The sequence below is a fragment of the Mobula birostris genome, chromosome 12 (assembly GCF_030028105.1).
Source record: "Mobula birostris isolate sMobBir1 chromosome 12, sMobBir1.hap1, whole genome shotgun sequence".
NCBI lineage: Eukaryota > Metazoa > Chordata > Chondrichthyes > Myliobatiformes > Myliobatidae > Mobula > Mobula birostris.
Window position 1 is genome coordinate 46,406,712 of NC_092381.1, and position 26,445 is coordinate 46,433,156.

Genomic DNA, 26,445 nt, shown 5'->3' on the forward strand with positions numbered 1-26,445 from the left:
ATTAACAAAAAACATTAAATTACATCATTTTTTGTTATTTTTGAAAAATAGACAGCTGTGTGACAAAGATTGGACTTGGCTATTTGTCCAAGTTGTCTGAGCAGTTTAGTTGGTGAGGCTTATTCTGGCCCACCTCTGTAACTATGTACATCATACAGGATCCTGGTGCTATGCAGAATCTCATCAACCAGATCCAGAATACACAGAAGTAAGGTTTGCCCTGATGAATCCCAACCAATTAAATTGCCAGAGCCCTAATGCATAGCAGCAGAATTAGGCTATTTGGCCCAATGAGTCTGATTTATTATCCCTCTCAACTCCATTCTCCTGTCTTTTCCCCATAATCTTTGACACCCTTACTAATCAAGAACCTATCAATCTGTGCTTTAAATATACCCAATGTCTTGGTCTCACAGGCACCTGTGGCAATGAATTCCACAGATTCACCATACTTTGGCTAAAGAAATTCATCCTCATCACTGGTCTAAAGGGAGCAGAGAAAGAGGTTGGGGCAGGTCCATTAACTACATTTACAAAATGCTTAGACAGGTACATGGACTAGTTGGACCGAAGGGATTGTTTGCATACTATAAAACTATGTGATTTTAAATGTGAACTAGCACAGAGTTCAAGTAATGAATGTGCACAGCAAAGTCCAAATATTTTCGGTCTCACAGGAGTGAAGATTCACCATCAGTTTAAATTTAATTACTTTATGCAAAGGACAATTCATGTGAAACATACACCCAGATTTATACCTTTGGTTCCGTGCTTGACAGCACCTGCAAAAATGCACTTCCTGCCACTCTGTCTCTGCTCAGTATTCTCTCTCACGAGTCCTGCAGGACTAAGTTTTTACCTGACTAACATCATTCAGTCATATTACAACCCATTATTAATACAAGTAAAGTTATCTTTTTTTGGCACTTGCCAGCATTTATTTCTGGCAATCATTTACAAATTAAACCTGATGGGCCAACATTACTGTCCTTGAACTTGAATTCAACTTTTAACTCTCATCATGAAAACTACCATTTAAAATTTTACCTTCTGGCTTGTCTACAACTACCATTACTCTCGTCAGTTTATGATTAGGACAATCGCTTTTTCTGAGACTTGTATCACATCTGCCCTACAAATTCATGTGGTTTAAGATGCTGTGGCACAAAACCTCTACAAGATTCGGACATAATGATAATTTTACCTTCACTCTATTTCACTGGCAATATGTGAAAGCAAAATGATTTCAGGATCCCAAACATTATATTCAAAATGCCTTCATGAAATTATAGCACTTTGCTTATTCATTTCCAATCATTACAGTGATCACCTGTGGCAGCATTTAGGTTTCTGCATGGCTTCTATATCTTCCATTTTCAGAGCAGATGATTTCTGCTCTGATCTCATAATTCTCTATGCTTTGAAACACTTAGGGTAAAGATTGCTCTCTCTTTTTTAACTTCTCTTTGTTTTTGTTCCCTCTGGAAGTCAGTCAGCCTTTTCATCCCAGTAAAGTGCTATAAAGACTTTTTCATAGGCTGCAGGTGAATGTGTTCTTTCTTCAGGTACATCATGTGGAAAAGAGAGGTGAGAGAGGATATTGGACCACTGGAAAGTGATGCTGGAGAGGTAGTAATGAGGACAAAGAAATGGCAGACGAACTGAATAAGTATTTTGCATCAGTCTTCACTGTGGAAGATTCTAGCAGTTTGGGAAGTTCCAGACTGTTGGTTCCAAAATGTGTGAAGGTGCCATTACAAGGGGAATGGTTCTTGGGTATCTGAAAGGCCTGAAGGTAGATAAGTCACCTGGACCAGATGGTGTACACCCCAGGGTTCTGAAGGAGGTGGCTGAAGGGATTGTGGAGGCATGAGTAATGATCTTTCAAAATCACTAGATTCTGGAATAGTTCTGGAAGACTGCAAAATTGCAAATGTCACTCCACTCTTCAAGAATGGAGAGAGGTGGAAAAAAGAATATTATAGGCCAGTTAGCCTGACCTCTGTGGTTGGCAAGATGTTGGAGTCAATTATTAAGGATGAGGTCTCAGGGTACTTGGAGGTACATGATAAAGTAGGCCTTAGCATCTTTTCTCAAGGAAATATCTTGTCTGACAAATGTTTTGGAAGTCTTTGAAGAAATAACAAGCAGGATAGACGAAGGATAATCCGTTAATATTGTGTACTTGGATTTTCAGAAGGCCTTTGAGAAGGTGCCACACATGAGGCTGCATAACAAGTTAAGAGCCCATGGTATTTCAGGGAAGCTTCTAGCATAGATAAAACAGTGGCTGATTGGCAGGAGACAAAGAGTGGGAATAAAGGGAGCCTTTTCTGGTTGGCTGCTGATGACATAGTGTTCCGCGGGGGTCTGTGTTGGGACCGATTCTTTTTATATTATATGTCAATGTCTTGGATGATGGAACTGACGGCTTTGTTGCAAAGTTTGCGAATGAAATGAAGATAGGTTAAGGGGCAGGCAGGTTTGAGGAAGTAGAGAGGATACAGAAGGACAGATTAGGAGAATGGCCAAAGAAGTGGCAGATGGAATATAGTGTTGGGAAGTTTACGGTCATACACTTTGGTAGAAGAAATAAAAGGGTAGACTATTTTCCAAATGGAGGGAAAATTCAAAAGTCTCAGGTGCAAAGGGACTTGGGAGTCCTTGTGCAGGTTGAGTCTGTGGTGAGGAAGGCAAACGTAACATTAGCATTCATTTCAGGAGGACTAGAATATAAAAGCAAGGATGTAATTTTGAGACTTCATAAACCACAGGTGAGGCCTCACGGAGTATTGTTAGCAATTTTCGGCCCCTTAGAAAGGATGTGTGGACAGTGGAGAGGGTTCAGAGGAGGTTCACAAAAATGATTACAGAATTAAACAGCTCGTCTTGTGAAGAGCATTTGATGACTCTGGGCCTGTATTCACTGGAATTCAGAAGAGTTGGGGGGTGACCTCATTGAAACCTATCGAATGTTGCAAGGTCTTGATAGAGTGGATGTGGAAAGAATGTTTCCTATGGTGTGAGAGTCTAGGACCAGGGGATGCAACCTCAGAATAAAGGGGCATCCTTTTAGGATGGAGATGAGGAGACATTTCTTTAGCCAGAGAGTGGTGAATCTGTCAAATTTATTGCTACAGGTGGCTTTGGAGCCCAAGTCTGTATGTATATTTAAGACAGAGGTTGATAAATTCTTGATTGGTCAGGGCTTGAAGGGATACAGGGAGAAGGTGGGAGATCAGAGCTGAGAGGAAAACTGGATCAGCCGTGATGAAATGGTGGAGCCAAATGGGCCAAATGGCCTGATTCTGTTCCTATATCTCATGGTCTTGTAGTGTAATGGTGTTCTACAGGAACGACGGTGTCGAAGGAAAAAAGAGGGGATTACAAAGATAGTCATAAACTGTAAAATGACAGTCTTGTTATCAAGTGTACAGGCTGTCCCAGGGTAACAAGCAAGCTCTATTTATTTTGACTCTGAAGACTGACTTTGGGCAGAGGTTGAAAATGCACAGAAGACACTTGATACGGTAACCATACCTCCACAGTATTGTGACTAATGGCGTCAAAAGCCGAGATTGATAAGAGAAAATAATTACTACAAATGGGAGGTGGGGTGAAAGTGGGTGGGGAGCTAATTCTGTTGTTTGTAGAACCTAGTCTTTGTATGTATGTTGTTGGATATTTTAATATGGGAGTTTGTTCATATGAAGGGATGTCCGTTAAGTCAGGCATTTGTATCCCAGGGAAAGCCTGTATTTTCTTTTGAAGGCACATACGCAACCATGGACATTGAGAGTATGTGTTTTATATTTCTTCCTCTTTTCAGGTTCCTTCCCCCCCTGAGGATGAGCAAAATGACAATGACTTTATAATAGTGCATCATAAAGATGTGCAGATTTCGGCAAAGATAGATGAAGTATACACACACCTTATAAACCTTCTGAAAGAACAGCATGAGGTATTTGATGTCATGTACTGTGAAGTGCATACATAACGTTTTTTTTACAGTATTTTATAACATATGTATGTCTAAGTTTCGCCTTGTGAAGTACAATACCTGTCTCCCCCACTACCAGAGAATGAGTTACAAATTTTCAGCAACAATGGCAATTTTGTACAATTCGGTGAGAAAACCTCTCATTTTTCTAAACTCTAAAGATGATGATAAAGACACATTATATACAGAATGTTAACTTCATTTTAAAAACAAATGCATTCTCTTTGGTTGGAGGGGTGAATTGAAGAATTCTGTGCTGTAATACAATAATTCCATTATTAGATATATTTTGGATATATATATATATATATATATATATAGTAGGTATAGGTGTGTGTGTATATATAGTAGATATGTATGTGTGTGTGTGTATGTATGTATATACACACACACACACACACACACACACACACACACACACGGTACAGGTTTCCTCCGCCATCCGAAGGTAGAGCGTTCCTATGAAACGGTTCGTAAGCCGAAATGTCGTAAAGCGAAGAAGCAATTACCATTTTTGTATATGTATATATGGGAAAATTTTGTGAGCGTTCGCAGACCCAAAAATAACCTACCAAATCATGCCAAATAACACATAAAACCTAAAGTAACAGTAACATATAGTAAAAGCAGGAATGATACGATAAATACACAGCCTATATAAAGTAGAAATACTTCTCTACAACGATTGCCTGCATAGATCTCCATAGCGAAAATCTCACGCAAGCGCTGTTGGCATAAACGCGCTCTCCGGTAACCTTTAAACTATGAAGCTGCCAAATCTACCAAATAACACGTAAAAATACACAGCCTATATAAAGTAGAAATAATGTATGTACAGTGTAGTATCACTTACCGGAATTGGGAAAACAGCGCCGAGCACACTGATGATGGTGTGTTAGACTGAGTCGTCGCAGGCTGGGTGGTGCAGTGGCCCCCACCCTCCGGGCTGCCGACCGGATACATTGCCGCAAAGAATGCAGCGGTAGCCAGGAGGCACCCAGCACATCTTTAAGAAAAAAGCTGAAATAAACATGCTAATTAATTAGGTGCTGCCCGGCACGTAAATGTCAGCGCAGATCAGAGGCGATGCAATTGCATCGCCTCTGATCTGGGCCGACAATTACGTGCTAGGCGGCACCAAATTAAGTAGCATGTTTATTTCGGCTTTTTTCTTAAAGATGTGCTGTGTGCCTCCTGGCTACTGCTGCATTCTTCGCGAATCGGTACAGTATCTGTCCGGGGCCTGGGTGTTGGGGTGGTGGGACACTGGGGTGTCATCTCATCATCGATCAGGGCAGGCAGCTCATCTTCTCCTATGACTGCCCGCCTCGATGTCGAAGGTTGAGGTTCGTCGTCTGCTGTGGCTGATGTGGAAGACTTGCTTGACTGCTGAGCCTCGCGCATTTTTCTATCATACAGTTGTTTGTAAGCACTTAAATCATCCTGCAAATATCCCCTAAACCTACGTACCCTTTCAAAATTAAAGTCGTACTTTATCATTGCAGCGAAAATCTCACGCAGTTGCTTCACTTTCTGCATTTGGTTTCGATTGTTATCCTTTCCTCTTCCAATTGCATCAGCCCTTCATCTATCGGTCATGGGATGCCAAAACCTCTTCAACATCATCTTCGTCAGCTTCCACAAGCCAAACTCACTTTGTCCTTGCTTCATTCACCACGATCGAAACGCTTAATTATGTCTAGTTTTATGCTAAGTGTAACACCCTTACTCTTTCAGGCTTTTCCGACACCTTAGAACTCATCTTGCTAACGGCTGTTCAATGCAACGTGTTTAAGCAATGCCGTTCTGAATCCAGGGGAGAGTGGCTGCTCGGGGCGCGCGCTGCCTTTTATCGCGCACTGATTTTTTCGCGTGCTGATTTTTTATCGTGTGCTGCCTTTCTTCGTAACAGTGAAAACACCTTCTGAAAGCGAAAACAGGGTACTAATGCAGGTCTTTCATAACAGTGAGGTTTCGTAAAGCGAACGTTCGAAAAGCGGGGGACACCTGTAATTGATAAGTTTGTGGCCTAAGGTAGAAGGAGTCAATTTTAGAAAACCTAGCACATTTATTTTTACTATATTTACACACTTAGTCCAGCAGCCGTGGAGCATACGGATCCCTTCTTTATAGAAATTGGTGTCTTGGACCTCCGGAAAGTGGTCCACATCAGGGGTGATTGGTAAGTTTGTGGCTTAAGGTAGAAGGAGATGAGTTATACAGCTCTCTCGTTACATGCATGTGCAGTTCAACTCTTTGACTGATTATTAACTCATCGCCTTCTACCTTAGGCCACGAACATATCAATCACCCCGTGTGTGTGTGTGTGTGTGTGTGTGTGTGTGTGTTTGTATAGTTTGTGCCTTCCTGATGATCTTTTCCTTTCATACTTTATAATTAAATCTTTCTCCTTTTAAATCTAGAAATGTATGACATATTCCAAGCAATTTACACATCTTGGTAATGTGGCTCAGACTACAAAGTAAGTGCAGAAATTATCATTGTCCCATTTGAAGCAGGTAATTAAAATGCTCTTCTCTACCTGTCTGACATTTCAGAAGTTCCAGTAATAAAGTGATACTTCCAATAAAAGCAGATAAAAGTTAGATCTATAAGTATCAGGCTGACAGTGACGTGGTGTTCTACAGGGGTCGGTGTTGGCACCACTTCTTATTATGCTGTATATCAATGATATAGATGATGCAATAGATGGCTTTGTTGCCAAGTTTGCAGATAATATGAAGATTGGTGGAGGGGCACGTAGTGTTGAGGAAACTGGAAGGCTGCAGAAAGACTTGGACAGATTAGGAGAATGTGCAAGAAAATAGCAAATGAAATACAATGTTGGAAAATGCATGGTCATGTACTTTGGTAGAAGAAATAAATGTGCAGACTGTTTTCTAAATGGGAAGAAAATCCAAAATTCTGAGATGCAGAGGGACTTGGGAGTCCTTGTGTAGAACACCCTAATTGGTAACTTGCAGGTTGAGTCGGTGGTGAGGAAGGCAAATGCAATGTTAGCATTCATTTCAAGAGGTCTAGAATACAAGAGCAGGGATGTGGTGCTGAGGCTATATAAGGCACTGGTGAGGCCTCAGCTTGAGTACTGTGAAGTGTTTTGGGCTTCTCGTCACAGAAAAGATGTGCTGGCATTGGAGAGGGTTCAGAGGAGGTTCACAAGGATGATTCTGGGAATGAAAGGGTTATCAGACAAGGAACATTTGATGGCTCTGAATCTGTGCTCGCTGGAATTTAGAAGGATGGGGTGGGGTGGGGTCTCATTGAAACCTATCGAATGTTGAAAAACTTAGAGTAGATGTGAAAGGGATGTTTCCCATGGTGGGAGAGTCTAGGACAAAGGGGCACAGCCTCAGCATAGAGGGGAGTCCATTTAAAGCAGAGATGTGGAGAAATTCCTTTAACCAGAATTTATTACCACAGGCAGCTGTGGAGGCCATATCGTTGGACACAGCATCAAAGATCACGGGAGGAAGGCTGGAGAGTGGGGCTGAGGAGGGGAAAAAAGATCAGCCATGATTGAATGATGGAGCAGACTCAATGGGCCAAATGGCCTAATTCTGCTTCTATGTCTTATGGTCTTGTGTATGCATACCCATATTTATTTATCAGTATTGTTGCATGAATAATGTTTTATGCTGACTACAGTAAATTTTACTACTAGTTGCACAGAGCTTTTTTGAAAACCTGCATTGCTGTTTTTGTAGATTTGAAAAGATGGCTGAAGATTGTAAAAAAAATCTTGAAATCCTTAAACTTGGGCAAGCTCAAGGCTTGGAGCCTCCAAAATACCACTTTGAGGAGAGGACATTTAAAACTGTACGGTATGGATCTCTGCTTTTGTAAATATTTCAATTGCAATACCTTTTCGATCAAAAAGAAAACTTTGTGATTAAGATGGGAGTTACTGTTGCAACTGAGAAGGATGTCTCTGAGGATATTCTACGTCGGCTTTTGTTGTAAAGGCAGCACTATTTTTTCTTAGTTTTTAGAAACATTTTCTTGTTATGGCATTTTGAATTAATAACACATTATAAACTTGCAAGAGTACAAATAATGCTGAGCAACAAATAGCTTAGACGCACTTCACTGAAAGCAGAGATGGACAGGAGACTTCAATTGCTAGAAATCTGGAGCAACACACAAGGAAGCTGGAGGAACTCAGGTGGACAGGCAGCATCCTTGGAGAGAAACTGACAGGTGATATTTTGTTTTGAGAAGGGCTGATGAAGGGTCTTGATGCAAACTGTCAGCTGTTCGTTTCCCTCCACAGGTACTGCCTGATCTGCTGAGTTCTTCCAGCTCCTTTGTGTTGCTCCACTATACTTGAAACAACTTTGTGAAAAAAGTTGTTTTCCATCACCTGGTACAGGTGAGCACAGCACTGGTATAAAGGTACATAAAGTAGGGGCAGGGATCCAGGATTGAGACATTTATGAGAATAAAATGGTTTCACGTCAAGTTCAAAAAGTGAGTAAGAAATTGGGTTCCTCGATATTTAAGAATTTAGTACTTTAGTTTTGAGAGGGAGAAAAAGAAAATCTCACTTGAATGCGCATTGCAGCCAATAATCTGTTAAGGATATATATCTTTTCAACCCAATTCTGCTCAAATTTCCTTTGCTTGTAAGTTAGTTGGTAACTATTTGCATTTCATAGACATTGAACCACACTTGATACCATGGTACAAATCACCATATAGTATCTGTTTTTTCCACAACTCCTTACAACAGCTTATCCTATAGCACAGTACATATAGATAAAGTCCCAAAGATCATAACCTAAATTTTGTCACTGATCTTAGAGGTACTGGAGCAAAAAGTTTGGTCAAAGAAATTTTAATGAGTATATCAAAGGATAAAAAAAGCGAATTATTAATTTGAATTAAAAATTCACAGTGGTTGCAATGGATAAAAAGTACTTTTTTGTACTGTTGGCCTGTTCTTTGTCTATTGGGTTACATTTCAAGTTATCTGTCATTCATGCATCACCTACTCCTGTTCAAGAAGCCATTAATTAGATCAAAGTATTTTACTTTGCAGGATATTTTCAGACATTAGTAGTACTGAGATGCTTCTTATCATTGTGAAAGGAATAAATCTTCCTGCTCCTTCAGGTAAGACAAAGGGCTTGGGAAAACGGCAGCAACATTAACAAGAAACAGTTAATGTGTACAAAAATAAACTCAAAGTACTCAAATGTTAGCATAAAACCAAAGGAACTTTGTTAAATCTTTTCAACAATTCTTTGGTTCAGCCCAGATAAATAAGATGGAAATAATTTCCAACCAGCAGGGAGAAGTTCATAAAGCTATTTGCCTTTTGAGTGAAAAGATCAGCTTAGCTCCCTTTTCTAAGTCTACTATGCTAAGCTTCCAACTTGGGCTGGTCCTGAACTTGTGTCTAGTTTCTCCCCTTTATATCTTCTGAATATTTTATCTGAGACTCATTCTATTCCATTTCAGCTGAACTGCTGACCACACAGCTCTCAGATCTTCCACATTGCCTGATATTGTAAATCATTCTCTCTTACCATCTGGGGAAGCTGAAGTCAGATGTATCAGTATTACAGTGGAGTAAAGGGAATTACAGAGGCATGAGAGAGGAGTTGGCCAGAATTGATTGGTAAAGAACACTGGCAGGGATGACGGCAGAATAGCAATGGCTGGAATTTCTAGAAGCAATTCGGAAGGGCACAGGATATGTGCCATACGACCAGAAGATATCGGAGCAGAATTAGGCTATTTGGCCTGTCGAGTTTGCTCTGCCATTTAATGATGGCTGATCCTTTTTTCCCCTCTCAGTCCCACTCCCAGATCACGTTCCTGTAACCTTTGATGCCATGTCCAATCAAGAACCTATCAAGCTCTGCCTTAAATACACCCAATGACCTGGCCTCCACAGCTGCCTGTGGTAATAAATTCCACAAATTCAACACCTTCTGGCTAAAGAAATTTCTCCACATCTTTGTTTTAAATGGAATCCCCTCTATCCTGAGGTTGTGCCTTCTTGTCCTGGACTTCCCAACCATGGAAAATATCCTGTCCACATCTACTCTGTCTAGGCCTTTCAACATTTGAAAGGTTTCAATGAGATCCCTTCTCATCCTTCTGAATTCCAGTGAGTACAGACCTACAGCTATCAAATGTTCCTCATAATGATAGCCCTTTCATTCCCAGAATCATCCTTGTGAACCTCCTCTGAATCCTCTCCAATGCCAGCACATCTTTTCTTAGATGAGGAGCCCAAAACTGTTCACATTACTCAAGGTGAGGCCTCACCAGTGCTTTATAAAGCCTTGCTCTTGTATTCTAGTTCTCTTGAAATGAATGCTAACATTGCATTTGCCTCCCTCATCACCAACTCTAGCTGCAAGTTAATCTTTAGAGTGTTCTGCACAAGGACGCCCGTCCCTTTGCATCTCAGATTTTTGGATTTTCTCCCTTTTTAGAAAATAGTCTGCATATTTATTTCTACTACGAAAGTGCATGACCATACATTTTCCAACCTGTGTAAGCCTTAGGCTCGGCCAGCATGTGTTCGTCGAGGGGAAGACAACTTCTGGCCCCGCCAAACTAAAAAATTTCGCTTGTGTGGATGCTGCGTGATGTGTTGCCCAGTTACAAATCCACACCGCAAAGTATCAGACAGTACACCATGTGCAATTAAATGATTGAACTTTTTAAATCTTAATTTGGATAGACAGTTAGTAAAGAAAATAAAAAGTAAAAGGGCCCATTTTAAGAAATAAGTCTATTGTGTATCGATGGAGCTCACTGTTCGTTCATTTGTTCCCGTTGACCTCCAAGCGTAGCTGGCCCTCGGAATCTCACTCCTCAGTCCACTCTGTCCGGTGGTCTTCTGACCCTCTCCATTCACGTCCTCTCTCTCCATTGCTCCTCGGCGAAAGACTGCGAAAAACCCAGCCCCCAGACACGCAAGAAAGAACAATATTTCTCCCATTGGGTAACAAGCATTCCAAAGTTCCGTTATCTCTAGCCATAACCCAAACATAGCTGCTACAGAGAAACCATTACATAGAAGCCATTAAATTAGCCTTAGCAGTGAAACATAGAAAATAGGTGCAGGAGTAGGCCATTTGGCCCTTCGAGCCTGCACTGCCATTATGATCATGGCTGATCATCCAACTCAGAACCCTGTACCTGCCTTCTCTTCATACCCCCTGATCTCTTTAGCCACAAGGGCCATATCTAACTCCCTCTTAAATACTGTATAACCAATGTACTGGGCTCAACTTTTTCCTGTGGCAGAGAATTCCACAAATTCACCACTCTCTGTGTGACGAAGTTTTTCCTCATCTCAGTCCTTAAAGGCTTCCCCTTTATCCTTAAACTGTGACCCCTCTTTCTGGACTTCCCCAACATCGGGAACAATCTTCCTGCACCTAGCCTGTCCAATCCCTTTAGAATTTTATATGTTTCAATAAGATCCCCCCTCAATCTTCTAAATTCCAGCGAGTATAAGCCTAGTCGATCCAGTCTTTCATCATATGAAAGTCCTGCCATCCCAGGAATCAATCTGGTGAACCTTCTTTGTACTCCCTCTATGGCAAGAACGTCTTTCCTCAGATTAGGGGACCAAAACTGCACACAATACTCCAAGTGTGGTCTCATCAAGGCCTTGTACAACTGCAGTAGTACCTCCCTGCTCCTGTACTCGAATCCTCTTGCTGTGAATGCCAGCATACCATTCGCCTTTTTCACCGCCTGCTGTACCTGCATGCCCACTTTCAATGACTAGTGTACAATGACACCCAGATCTCGTTGCACCTCCTCTTTTCCTAATTGGCCACCATTCAGATAATAATCTGTTTTCCTGTTCTTGCCACCAAAGTGGATAACCTCACATTGATCCACATTAAATTGCATCTGCCATGAATTTGCCCACTCACCTAACCTATCCAAGTCACCCTGCATCCTCTTAGCATCCTCCTCACAGCTAACACTGCCGCCCAGCTTTGTGTCATCCGCAAACTTGGAGATGCTGCATTTAATTCCCTCATCCAAGTCACTAATATATATTGTAAACAACTGGGGTCCCAGCACTGAGCCTTGCGGTACCCCACTAGTCACTGCCTGCCATTCTGAAAAAGACCCGTTTATTCCCACTCTTTGCTTCTTGTCTGCCAACCAATTCTCTATTCACATCAATACCTTACCCCCAATACAGTGTGCTTTGGTGTTTTACATTTATATTTCATTTGCCACTGTCTTGCCCATTCTCCTAATCTGTCTAAGTCCTTCTGCAGCCTACCTGTTTCCTCAACACTACCTGCCCCTCCACCAATCTTCATATCACCTGCAAACTTGGTAACAAAGTCATCTATTCCATCATCTAAATCATTTATATACAGCATAAAGAGAAGTGGTCCCAACACCGACCCTTGCGGAACACCACTAGTCACTGGCAGCCAACCAGAAAAGGATCCTTTTATTCCCACTCGCTGTCTCCTCCCAATCAGCTAATGTTCTAACCATGCCAGTAACCTTTGGGTAATACTATGAGCTCTTAACTTGGTAAGCAGCCTTATGTGTGGCACTTTGCCAAAGGCCTTCAGAAAGTCCAAGTATACAATAGAAGAAATGAAAGTGTTGACTATTTTCTCAATGGAGAGAAAATTCAAGAAACTGAGGTGCAAAGAGACTTGGGAGTCCTTGCAAACACGAGGAATTCTGCAGATGCTGGAATTTGAAGCAACACACATAAAAGTTGCTGGTGAACGCAGCAGGCCAGGCAGCATCTCTAGGAAGAGGTACAGTCGACGTTTCAGGCCGAGACCCTTTGTCAGGACTAACTGAAAGAAGAGATAGTAAGAGATTTGAAAGTGGGAGGGGGAGGCCCAAAATGATAGGAGAAGACAGGAGGGGGAGGGATGGAGCTAAGAGCTGGAAAGTTGATTGGCAAAAGGGATACAAGACTGGAGAAGGAAGAGGATCATGGGATGGGAGGCCAGGGAGAAAGAAAGGGGGAGGGGAGCACCAGAGGAAGATGGAGAGCAGGCAAGGAGTTATGGTGAGAGGGACAGAGAGAGAAAAAAGAGAAGAAGAAGAACAAAGGAAAATAAATGAATGAATGAATGAATGAATGAATGATGGGGTAAGAAGGGGAGGAGGGCATTAACAGAAGTTAGAGAAATCAATGTTCATACCTTCAAGTTGGAGGCTACCCAGAGGGAATATAAGGTGTTGTTCCTCCAATTTGAGTGTGGCTTCAGCTTGACAGTAGAGGAGGCCGTGGATAGACATATCAGAATGGGAATGGGACATGGAATTAAAATGTGTGGCCACTAGGAGATCCTGCTTTCTCTGGTGGACAGAGCGTAGGTGTTCAGTGAAACAGTCTCCCAGTCTGCGTCGGGTCTCGCCAGTATATAGAAGGCCACATCGGGAGCACCGAACGCAGTATATCACCCCAGCGGACTCACAGGTGGAGTGTCGCCTCACCTGGAAGGACTGACTGGGGCCCTGAATGGTGGTGAGGGAGGAAGTATAAGGGCATGTGTAGCACTTCTTCCGCTTACAAGGGTAAGTGCCGGGAGGGAGATCGGTGGGGAGGGATAGGGGGGGATGAATGGACAAAGGAGTTGCATAGGGAGTGATCCCTGCGGAAAGCGGTGGGGAGGGCAGGGAAAGATGTGCTTAGCGGTGGGATCCTGTTGGAGGTGGTGGAAGTTACGGAGAATTATATGGATTTCACTGCTTTAAAAGGGATAGAAGGGGGGAAAGGGGAGGAGGGGTGGCATTACTGGTCGGGGATACTATTACAGCTACAGAAAGGGTGGGTAATATAGCGAGATCCTCTTTTGAGTCATTATGGGTGGAAGTCAGGAACAGGAAGGGAGCAGTTACTCTCTTGGGGGTATTCTATAGGCCCCCTGGTAGCAGCAGAGATACTGAGGAGCAGATTGGGAGGCAGAATTTGGAAAGGTGCAAAAATAACAGGGTTGTTATCATGGATGAATTTAACTTCCCTAATATTGATTGGCACCTGATTAGTTCCAAGGGTTTAGATGGGGCAGAGTTTGTTAACTGTGTCCAGGACGGATTCCTATCACAGTATGTGGACAGGCCGACTGGGGGGTATGCCATACTAGATCTAGTACTAGGTAATGAACCGGGTCAGGTCACAGATCTCTCAGTGGGTGAGCATCTGGGGGACAGTGACCACCGCTCCCTGGCCTTTAGCATTATCATGGAAAAGGATAGAATCAGAGAGGACAGGAAAATTTTTAATTGGGGAAGGGCAAATTATGAGGCTATAAGGCTAGAACTTGTGGGTGTGAATTGGGATGATGATTTTGCAGGGAAGTGTACTATGGACATGTGGTCGATGTTTAGAGATCTCTTGCAGGGTGTTAGGGATAAATTTGTCCCAGTGAGGAAGGTAAAGAATGGTAGGATGAAGAAACCATGGGTGACAAGTGAGGTGGAAAATCTAGTCAGGTGGAAGAACGCAGCATACATGAGGTTTAGGAAGCAAGGATCAGATGGGTCTACTGAGAAATATAGGGTAGCAAGAAAGGAGCTTAAGAAGGGGCTGAGAAGAGCAAGAAGGGGGCATGAGAAGGCCTTGGCGAATAGGGTAAAGGAAAACCCCAAGGCATTCTTCAATTATGTGAAGAACAAAAGGATGAAAGGAGTGAAGGTAGGACCGATTAAGAGAAGATGTGCCTGGAGGCTGTGGAAGTGAGCAAGGTCCTCAATGAATACTTCACTTCGGTATTCACCAATGTGAGGGAACTTGATGACGGTGAGGACAATATGAGTGAGGTTGATGTTCTGGAGCATGTTGATATTAAGGGAGAGGAGGTGCTGGAGTTGTTAAAATACATTAGGACGGATAAGTCCCCAGGGCCCGATGGAATATTTCCCAGGCTGCTCCACGAGGTGAGGGAAGAGATTGCTGAGCCTCTGGCTAGGATCTTTATGTCCTCGTTGTCCACGGGAATGGTACCGGAGGATTGGAGGGAGGCGAATGTTGTCCCCTTGTTCAAAAAAGGTAGTAGGGAAAATCCAGGTAATTATAGACCAGTGAGCTTTACGTCTGTGGTGGGAAAGCTGTTGGAAAAGATTCTTAGAGATAGGATCTATGGGCATTCAGAGAATTATGGTCTGATCAGGGACAGTCAGCATGGTTTTGTGAAGGGCAGATTGTGTCTAACAAGCCTGATAGAGTTCTTTGAGGAGGTGACCAGGCATATAGATGAGGGTAGTGCAGTGGATGTGATCTACATGGATTTTAGTAAAGCATTTGACAAGGTTCCACATGGTAGGCTTATTCAGAAAGTCAGAAGGCATGGAATCCAGGGAAGTTTGGCCAGGTGGATTCAGAATTGGCTTGCCTGCAGAAGGCAGAGGGTCGTGGTGGAGGGAGTACATTCGGATTGGAGGGTTGTGACTAGTAGTGTCCCACAAGGATCTGTTCTGGGACCTCTACTTTTCGTGATTTCTATTAACGACCTGGATGTGGGGGTAGAAGGGTGGGTTGGCAAGTTTGCAGATGACACAAAGGTTGGTGGTGTTGTGGATAGTGTAGAGGATTGTCGAAGATTGTAGAGAGACATTGATAGGATGCAGAAGTGGGCTGAGAAGTGGCAGATGGAGTTCAACCCAGAGAAGTGTGAGGTGGTACACTTTGGAAGGACAAACTCCAAGGCAGAGTACAAAGTAAATGGCAGGATACTTGGTAGTGTGGAGGAGCAGAGGGATCTGGGGGTACATGTCCACAGATCCCTGAAAGTTACCTCACAGGTAGATAGGGTAGTTAAGAAAGCTTATGGGGTGTTAGCTTTCATAAGTCGAGGGATAGAGTTTAAGAGTTGCGATGTAATGATGCAGCTCTATAAAACTCTGGTTAGGCCACACTTGGAGTATTGTGTCTAGTTCTGGTCACCTCACTATAGAAAGGATGTGGAAGCATTGGAAAGGGTACAGAGGAGATTTACCTGGTTTAGAGAGTATGCAATATGATCAGAGATTAAGGGAGCTAGGGCTTTACTCTTTGGAGAGAAGGAGGATGAGAGGAGACATGATAGAGGTGTACAAGATATTAAGAGGAATAGATAGAATGGATAGTCAGCGCCTCTTCCCCACCACTGCTCAATACAAGAGGACATGGCTTTAAGGTAAGGGGTGGGAAGTTCAAGGGGGATATTAGAGGAAAGTTTTTTACTCAGAGAGTGGTTGGTGCGTGGAATGCACTGCCTGAGTCAGTGGTGGAGGCAGATACACTAGTGAGATTTAAGGTATATGGAGGAATTTAAGTTGGGGGTTATATGGGAGGCAGGGTTTGAGGGTCAGCACAATATTGTGGGCTGAAGGGCCTGTAATCTGCTGTAGTATTCTATGTTCTATGAAAGGCCTTGATAGACTGGATGTGGAGAGGATGTTTCTAATGGTGGGACAGTCTAAGACCGGAGGACACAGCCTCAGAATAGAGGGGTGTCCTTTTATAAAGGAGATGAGGAGGAATTTCTTTAGCCAGAGACTGGTGAATCTGTGGAATTCTTTGCCATACGTGGCTGTGGAGGCCAAGTCTTCTAAGGCAGAGGCTGATAAATTCTTGATTGGTCAGGGCGTGAAGGGATACAAGGAGAAGGCAGAATGTTGGGGCTGAGAGGAAAATTGGATCAGCCATGATGAAATGGTGGAGCAGACTGAATGTGCCAAATGTCCTAATTCTGCTGCTTTATCTTATGATCTTATGGTTATTCATGTTACCTGTAAATGTGCCGTCACCACACCTCTTCCGCCAACAGCCTCTGACTATTCTATCCTTCCAAACAACCACCCCATTTTCATCTTTCCTTCACCAAAGTTATTGAATTTGCTGTTATTTTTCAAATCCATTATTCTCTTCCACTGACTCCATATGTGAACTCTTCCAATCTTTTTAAGTACTATCATAACAGCAACTCAACATTAAGCACCTTGTTTTTGGGAGAGCCATGTTTAATAACATCACCTCGCTTTCTTTATTTGCAATGAAGAAATCTTCACTAATTTTGAAACATTTTTAAATATTAACTGGTTGCTAAATGATCGGTAAACTGTGCTGCTAAATCAAGTATGTCTATAACGTTGTGCACATTACAAATGTCTATGGTACTCTTACATAAAGCGTTTTGAATAAATGTAGCTTAATAAATTAATTACCTCTGTAAATGTATAGTTTAAAAATCAACCAAATAAAATCAACTTAAAATTTATTTTGTGAATAAGGTGGGGTCTAATTTCTACTGGAAAACAAACCTTATTTGTTTTTACACAGGTGTGTCTGTACATGACCTTGATGCATTTGTAAAGTTTGAATTTCAGTATCCTAGTACAGTAAGTAAACTTGTTTATGAAATATAGAGACATAATCTTATAGTTGAATTTTTCCTTTATAAAATTACATACAATTGTTTAAACAACTTGCCGTATTAATCACCATGTATTTGTGAATGTTTAAAATTTTATCTGTTAATCTTGAATTATTATTAACAATGTAATTATATAAACAACAAATTATAGATTGACCATAAAATACAGCATTTTTTTAAAACTAGGAGCAAGCTCAACGAAACAAAACTTCTGTGATAAGGAATACTAATTGTCCAGGTATGGGATGGGTAAATTTTCTTAGCTTTTGGGAAGTTGCTGTCTGTTCATATCAGTTTTGATTAAATATATTAAATTTCTTAATTTGAATGTGTAGCATGGGAGAAAAGTATCTTTATAAGGCTAAAATGCAACCACTAATTTTCTTAATAATTTTCTCTATTTATAACTTCAACTAAATTTACATTTTCTTTTGAATATGTTGTGCGCAGTTTAATTATTAATCGATCAGATTGAATTTTTAACAAATTCAGATTAGGTTGTGTGTATAAGGTATGTTCTGTTGATAACCTCCCTTCAGCTGATATTTCTGGGCAGTTCTTGCCCAATATTGCTGTCAGTTTTGTAAGATGCTTACTGAAGAAAAATCTAAAATTCACAGTGAAAAGACAACTATTTTCAGACTTTTTTCCTGTTGCATTCAGTAATAAGAACTTGCATCGGAAAAAGATAATGCCATAGATTTCTGAAGTGTATTCTGAAACTGTGACAGACCTGCACTGCACCACTCTATTTTATATCCATGAACTTCTGACACCAAAATTATTGCCCTCGGTTTCGATTGTCTTCAAAGATGGAGTAAGCATCTGTAGTAATCTAGTGAAGACAGTTGTAAAGAATTACTACCATGTGGTTGAGGAAATAGCTTCTTATCTCATTGTCAAATGCCACATTGCTGATTCTGTGAACTCAGGATCTACCAGATTCAGTACGATTTGTGTATCTGAATGTGAATGCCTTTTTGTTCCTTAACTCCAGAGAACAGGTCTATCCGGTGAAGTTTCATTGATTAGCTCTGCCATCCTTGGACTTAGTCTAGTACATCTTTGAAGAAGTACAAGAAACTAGAACCACAAGTTTCACAAAGGGTGTATATATTTGCAACAAGATTACCTTACCCTTTTGTTCCAACTGCCTTGCAAAAGTGATCTTCAGTAATTTGTGTGAGGAGGTCATTAAAAAAAAATCTTTTCTTCCACTCCTAAAGGCTCATTTCATATTACCCAACATTGTACTCCACCTGCCTCTTTCAGCTTCATGGCTTAACCTTTAGTTAGGCCAGCCTCTCCTTATGGCTGATATTCTTTTTTCCAGGCAACATCTGGAGAGGATGAAAGAGGATTGAGCCCCTCTTTAAAGCCTCCACATCTTTTCTGTAATGTGGCAACCAGAACTGCACACTGCTCCAAATGTAACAACTGATGTTTTATGAATTTGTAGCATGATTTCCCAATTTTACTCAGTGCCTGACCAATGAAGGCAAGTTTGCTGTACATTTTCTTTACCACCCTATCTACTTGTGTGCCTTTTTCAGGTAGATGTGGACTTGCACCCCAACATTCCACAGTTCATTAATGCTCCCAAGTATCCTTCTACATACTGTATATGTTCCCCTTACCCGTGACCCCCCAAAGTGCAATATCTCACACTTTATCGAATTAATCTCCTGCCATTTGTCTACCCATATTTGCAACTGATCTATATCCTTTGGATAACTTCACTATTCACAATCTTGTTCATTGTTGTCATCTGTAAATTTACTGATCAGCCCAGATATATTTTCATCAAATTGGTGGTGATTGGCATCCATCCGTCTCGAAGGACAATGGGTGATTGGTCATCATCGTCACAAGCCTGGGTGGAAGGAATGGAGATCCTGAGATGCCCAGTCATCTAGATCCCCCTCTCAGCCTCACCAGTGTAGTCCAAAGGAAAGCTTTTGAAGCAAGATGTTTGGCACCAGCTTGGCTACAGCAGTTGCCGGAAGGAAGTTCAATGACGTCCAGCCACCTTAGGGGCTCCACTCCGGATTTGAAGTCTGGGTTTACTCCCGTAGCCTTCGCCTCTCTGGAGGCTGCCCACATGGCACTGCGGCTACTTACCCAAAGCTGGGCATCTGGTTCACAAGCACCAGGGTATGTCCACGCACAGGTGGGTCTGCGTGCTACGTGTGCTGAGGCCAGGCCTCCTCCTCATCCTCTGCAGTTCAGCCTGAGTTCAAAAGGAGTTCAGTTTTCATGTGTCGACCAGCGAGGAGGCACTACATGAGGCTTGTTGTTGGAGAGGTTGTGTACTGGCAGGGAGAGACTTACATATTTGGCTCTCCTTTTCGCAAGACTACTAGTCAGCGATCAAAGCTGAAAGTGAGAGTGACAAGCACTACCCACTACACTACCACACTAAACGTGTCACAGCAACCATTTTGACACCACATCTAAGTTACATATATTACAAACTGAGGTATCAGCACTGATCCCTGGAAAATGATAAAGACTGAAAATCAAAATGGAAAAACTGAGGTGGTTCCCTTTGGAATTGAGAAGTGAGGGGTGGTGTTCAAAATGTAAAATCTTCTCATCTGGAATCACTGACTGAAAGAATTTGATTCAGGAATAACATTCCAGAGAATAGCTCAAATGAATAAAATTACATAAGTCAATTAGCCAATTTATTAAAATGGGAAATGGAGCTAATTGGATAGAACTGGCATAGACCCAAATTGGATTAAAATTACTTTTAGAAGTTATTTGATAGACTCCTTCACATGATCATGAAACTGAAAACAAATTATTGAACTGGCTGAATAATTAGACAAACTATGTAGATAATAGACCATCTGTTGATATTGACAAGATGTGGTAAGTTGTGTTCCAAAAGGGTGTGTATTGGGAGGCAATACTCAGTTTATTTGTAAATGATAGTGTTGCTTAGAAAGTTTCAATTTAGTTTGCTGATGACTGAAAAGGGGGTAGTATTCATGGAGCTATTAAATTTAATATTTGAGGACATGCAAATTTCACCCAGACAGCACCCTTGGAGCTGAAGGGTAGCAATACTAACTGCCACACCCCCTGTGCCATCCAGTAGATATGTGACACCGAATCAGCCCATTCAGTTCACTACCGCACAAAAAGACTACCTTCAGAAAGATATTGGTCAGGCCATATTTGGAGTATTATGAGCAGTTTTGGACGCTTAGCTAAGAAAGGATCTGCTGGCGTGGATAGAGTCCAGAAGGAGTTCATGGCAATGGTCCTCGGGTTAATGTATGAGGAGCATTTGATGGCTCTGGGTCTGTACTCACTAGAATTTAGAAGAAAGAAGGGATCTCTTTGAAACACACCAAATATTGAAAATCCTAGATAGAATGAATGTGGAGAGCATGGTTCCAATAATGGGAGAGTCTCAGACCAGAGGGCACAGCCTCAAAATACAAGGACATCCCTTTAGAACAGAAATAAGGAGGAATTTCTTTAGCCAGATGGTAGTGAATCTGTGGAATTAATTGCCACAGATAGTTGGGTTGTGGAAGGCAAATCATTGTTTTTTTAAAAGCAGACGTTGATAGGTTTTTGATTAGTAGGTGCGTCAAAGGTTATGGGGAGAATGGGGTTGGGGGTAGGGGGGAAATCTAACAGCAGAACACTCTGAGCCGAATAGTCTACTCTGCTCTTTTGTCCTACGGTGTCATGTTTTTAATACAATAAACAAATGGTTAAAATTCTGGCAAATTAATTTCCATTCAGATGAATGTCAATTCATTCACATTAGACTTGAATCATGGAGCCATATAGCACAGATACAGGAGTCCATGCCAACCACAGTGCCTAGCCAGCTTTTCGCAATTTACTGCATTCAGCCCATATTTCTCTAAGTGCTGGGCCTCCATGCCCACATCCAAGTATTTCTTAAATGATACCATGCTATCTGCCTCAACCACTTCCATATCTCATCTATCTATACATTACTAAAATTCTCATTCTATTTATCTGTTTGTCGGTTTGTCTACTCGTGCTCTCAAATGAGCCCAAACAGTGCATTACAGCGGCACTTATTTTGACTAAATGGTCTTAAAATGCACTAACTTACAGAATGCATGCAAAGGTCAGGGTTATATTCGTATAAAATTGCTCACTCGTCAACAGGCCCCGCTTTCCAAACCCGATTCCAGCTTTCATGGAAACTGTGACGCGACACCATGACACATGCGCACGGCCAGCCTCAGAAGTGACTCATGATGCTCACAGCAGCGACACCAACCAGAGCAAAAGGGCAGGGCAGCTCTATTTCGAGTGGTCACATTCTGCTAATCACCATCAGCATGTGCAAGATTGGGACAGATCAAAGTGTGACCCATTAATAAGAGGTAATTAAATCTTATTGTACTGAAGTACTTCAAAACATCCATCAAACCCTTTGCTGCAGTCAAAGGACAGCAGTGACTATATCACATCCATTTAGGAGAGAGCCAACCACATCATCAAGAGAAATCAGCATCCTGGAGGCTTTGGTGTTACTGCTTCGTATCTTCTATCCAGCATTAAGGTAAAAAAAATAAGGTCAGCCTAATTATGCCACGTGGAAAGAGAAGGGGGACATTATGGTCAAGAGATTACGCCAAACGTCGTCAGGAAGCAGTGAGGAGAGGGAGAGAACAAGAATCGGATGGGGCCAGGTCCGCATGACTCCAGGATCAAAGAGTCAGGACAAAAAAAGATGAGAGAAGGCAAGACAGAGGAGGAGAGGTATACACATCTCCAAAATGACAACAATAGGCACAGAAGGAGGAGAGAACAAGAATCTGATAAGGCCAGGGCAGCATGACTCCAGGTTCAGAGAAAAAGAACAAATGGTAGAAGAGATGAAGGATGAAAGGGCTGCGTGTCTCCAGAATGACAAAAACAGGCAGAGAAGGAGGAGAGAGGAAGAGACAAAGGAGCTGAGAAATGCACATCTCCAGGACCAGAGGCAAACAACAAACAGCAGAAGAGATGAAGAGACCGGGGATGAAAAGGCTGCACGTCTCCAGAATGACAAAAACAGGCACAGAAGGAGGAGAGAGGAAGAGACAGAGGAGTCAAGTCAAGTCAAGCTTATTGTCATTTCGACCATAAGCTGCTGGTACGGTACACAGTAAAAACAAAACGTTCCTCCAGGACCATGGTGCTACGTGAAACAAACACAAAGCTACACTAGACTATGTGAGACAGCACAAGGCTACACTAGATTACGTAAAACAACACAAAAACTGCACTAGGCTAGGAGAAAAGGAAAGATCGACTCGAGAATATGCGGCAAAGAGTAATTAATGCAAGAGTTGTTGCAGACGACAATGCCCGCTTTCAACGACCTCGACAGAGAAAGAGCAAGGCAAAATGCATGACTCACACGCCGTAACATTTCTGCTGATGTTGGTATGATGATCAGAGTATGCCCTCGCTGTTGTGCCTTTCTATTCACTGGAGAAACTGCAAATTTCTGCTGTATGAAGGGAAAGGTCAGGATAGGCAATTTGCAACCTCTACCCAATGAATTCCTCAATTTATACAGCAATGATGAACCTATTGCAAACAAATTCAGGAAGAACATCAGATAATACAATTGTCTCTTCCGGATGACATCCTTTGGTGCCAAGGAAGTCCTTCCAATGAGGAATAGATGGAATCCTTCTGTGATTATTCAAGGCCAAATCCATCATTACATCGGACATTTAATGCCAGACCCCAACCAGCAAGCCAGATTCCTTCAAATTAACTTCATAGGTCCTCAAGACAGCGTAGAATTGAGAATGGGGATACTACAGAATGATGGAATTCAATGTGAGATTGTTGAATTATTGGAAACCCTACTACAACAATGAAACCCATACATTGCGTCCGTTCGACTTGCAAAAGAACAAATTTGAGACATGCCAGAGGCATCCGCCTAATATCATGATGGATGAGAGGCATCATGAATGAGCTCTTCTGTATTTCCAAGAGAAACTTGAGAACTTGGGCAAAACACTTGAAGAATATAACTTGCCAACACCAAGAAACTGTACAACTACTCAAAGTGCTGGCAATCTGGAATTATTGCATGAACTGCAATACAACAGAGACGAACAGCAAGAATTTGTTTCACAGAAGGAATCCCTATTGAATAATGAGCAAAGAGAAGTATATGAATATGTGCGTGACTGCTTGGAAAGGAATCTCTCTTCAATGATTTTCATTGATGCACCAGGAGGAACGGGCAAGATATTTATCATCAACTTGATCCTCGCTAAAGTTAAGGAAGATGGAGGTGTTGCTATTACTGTAGCATCATCAGGTATTGCAGCAACATTGATGCCTGGTGGTAGGACAGCGCATTCAAGAGTCAAGATACCCCTCAAAGTCAATGAAGATGCCCTTTGTAACATCGATTAAAAACACTAATACTGTAAACTTACTCCGAAATGCAAGGCTTATTGTCTGGGATGAGTGCCCCATGATTAGGAGGGAGCGCTTCAAAGCTGTGGACCAGACTCTTTGTGATGTATGCGGCAGGAATGAGGCCTTCAGGGGTATTTTAACCATTTACTATGGCAATTTCTATCAGCTTCTGGCAGTTGTGAAACAAGGAAATGATGCTGATGTGGAGAATTCATGCATTAAAAAATCCTACTTATGGAGAAGCTTCATCAAGTTTCAATTGAAGAGAAACATGCGATTGAGTGAGGGAGGACGATATTCTGAGTTCTTATTGGATGTTGGAGAAGACAAGATTGAGAAAAATGAAAACGATGAAATCGAGTTACCTGAAGATATGATTCTGCCAGCAAAAACTATCAAAGAATGTATTGATTCCACCCGACATTTTACAATCCTGCAGAACTGTTCTCAAGAAATTCTGTCTTGGTTCCTCTTAATGAAATGATGTGAAAAATAAACTTCACATGCATTAGTTGCTTCCCTGGAATATAAAAGAATACGGTTCCTTCAGTGCCATAAGTGAAGGAGCTAATGGTACTCATTTTCCAACAGAATTCCTTGATTTGGTCGAACTCTCTGGATTGCCACCACATGAACTGGAATTGAAGAGGGGATCTCCCATCATTTCAATGAGGAACTTGGATCCACCAAGGCTTTGCAATGGAATGTGAATGATGGTGGAAGAACTGCACGTTAATCTCATCGTAGCAAAGATAAACATTGGTGCGTTCAAAAATGACATTGTTATGATCCCAAGAATTACCCTCAGTTTATCGGAAGGGGAAGATGTCCCTCTTCAGCGGAGCCAGTTCCCGATACAGTCTGGCTTTGCTATGACTATACATAAGGCGCAAGGCCAAACCATGGAGAATGTGTTGACTTATCTGGAGAAACTGGTATTCCAGCATGGTCGGCTATATGTGGTTTTAAGCCAGGGAAAAAGAAATGAAAACATTAGAGTATTCTTGGAGGGTGGCAGATCAACCAGAAATGTTGTCATCAAAAGTGTCCTTCGTTAAGCGAGGAGGAGCTATATTTGTCTTTCTTCTTTAATAAACTGAGTTTTTCTTTAATTTCCAAAGCAAAGCAATAGCAATAGCATTCAGGGAAATTTAATGTTCATTCTGGTCACATCAGATTGCACTACCTTTCTCTCAGGGTGCCCCAACGGGTCACCCGGTTGTCTTGTTCCATATAAACACCACCCTCTGGAAATAGTTGCAACTCAAGTCCCTTTTAAGTCTTTCCCCTCTCACCCTAAATCTATGCCTCCAAATATTGGGCTTTATCTACCCTGGTGAAAAATCTGAATATCTACCTCATCCATGCCTCAGTTTTAAATAATTCTACAATGTCATCCCTCATTCCTAACATTGTAAACCCATTGTATGTTTCCTCCTTGATCACAGCCTAAATATCTTGCATCACCCAAGCTCACCCTTTGTCCTAACAAGATATTGTTGTCTCTAAACTTCTGATATCACACTCTTAAAAGCCTGCCACTTGCCATTCACTCCTTTCCCTTCAAACAGGCTGTCCTAATAACTGCCTGCTAGATCCTGCCTAATTCCCCCCAAATTAGTCTTGCTTCAATTTAGAATACTAACCAGCAGACCCGTTTTAAACTTTTCCTTCACTGACTAATAAATGATGTTTACAAGTGATGATTGTGTGTTGATTTCAGTGTTGTAAAACACCACTCCTGTTTGTGATAACACATCTATCTCAGTTATTTTTTACCTCCCTTTACAGGCTTTTATCATGTTTCACCTAAACTAAAATGTGTTCTGTGTCTGTTTTTTTTCTTCCAGAATATAATGAGAGTTTTACACTGAATATTAACAGAAATCATCGTGGGTTTAAACGAATAATTCAGACAAAAGGAATTAAATTTGAAGTATTTCATAAGGGGTAAGGATCTTAATAGCAGTTTACATAACAGTACATATGTGCAGTATTTGTTCCTATTTACCTTGTATAAATTCCTGGTTATTTCTTTCTTCCTTGAAAGTACCGTTTAATGTTCATTCTTTCTTTTGGTTCACTGCTGTTCCTATTCTGGTTACAGTTCTGTATTTCAGTACATTAACATGGGACAGGAATTGCTATGTTTTGCAAGGTTGATTTTCTCATACAGCGTTTATTGCTCTGGTTTATTTTACAGTGGATTTTTCAGGAGTGACAAACCAGTTGGAACTGCACAGCTAAAACTGGACAAGCTAGAAACTGAATGTGAGGTCAGAGAAATTGTGGAGGTAGAGTACTATATATCATTTTATCTCAAAATAACTGCCTCCTTGAACAGTTGCATCTATGTAATGAAACTATTTTCATAGTCTCATTAGATAGAAAATTCCAGGAACTTGACTGAGCATTGTTGTGGAAATGGCTGTGTATTTCTTACTCACTATAAGTTCCCTTGGTAATGAAGTTGCAGGTGGTGGCATTTCCGTGTGTCTTGTTCTGGTCTTGCTGGAGGTAGTGTTTGAATAAGCTTTAGCAAATACCAGTACAGTAAGCAAATCCTGTCATACTGCATGAGTAATAGAGGGAATGAACAATAAGATTGAG

General features: G+C 41.6%; 1 protein-coding gene across 5 annotated transcripts in view; it reads left to right on the forward strand.

The window, feature by feature from the left end:
• cc2d1b (coiled-coil and C2 domain containing 1B) overlaps positions 1 to 26,445 on the forward strand; it is a 90,526-nt gene that overhangs the window by 56,685 nt on the left and 7,396 nt on the right. For all 5 annotated transcript variants that reach the window (XM_072273743.1, XM_072273742.1, XM_072273746.1 and 2 more), the window contains exons 15-22: positions 3,830 to 3,961; positions 6,424 to 6,482; positions 7,726 to 7,842; positions 9,060 to 9,133; positions 17,307 to 17,365; positions 17,587 to 17,638; positions 25,686 to 25,785; positions 26,039 to 26,129. In XM_072273743.1, the coding sequence (XP_072129844.1) occupies positions 3,830 to 3,961; positions 6,424 to 6,482; positions 7,726 to 7,842; positions 9,060 to 9,133; positions 17,307 to 17,365; positions 17,587 to 17,638; positions 25,686 to 25,785; positions 26,039 to 26,129 (684 nt within the window). The remainder of the gene's footprint in view (positions 1 to 3,829; positions 3,962 to 6,423; positions 6,483 to 7,725; positions 7,843 to 9,059; positions 9,134 to 17,306; positions 17,366 to 17,586; positions 17,639 to 25,685; positions 25,786 to 26,038; positions 26,130 to 26,445) is intronic.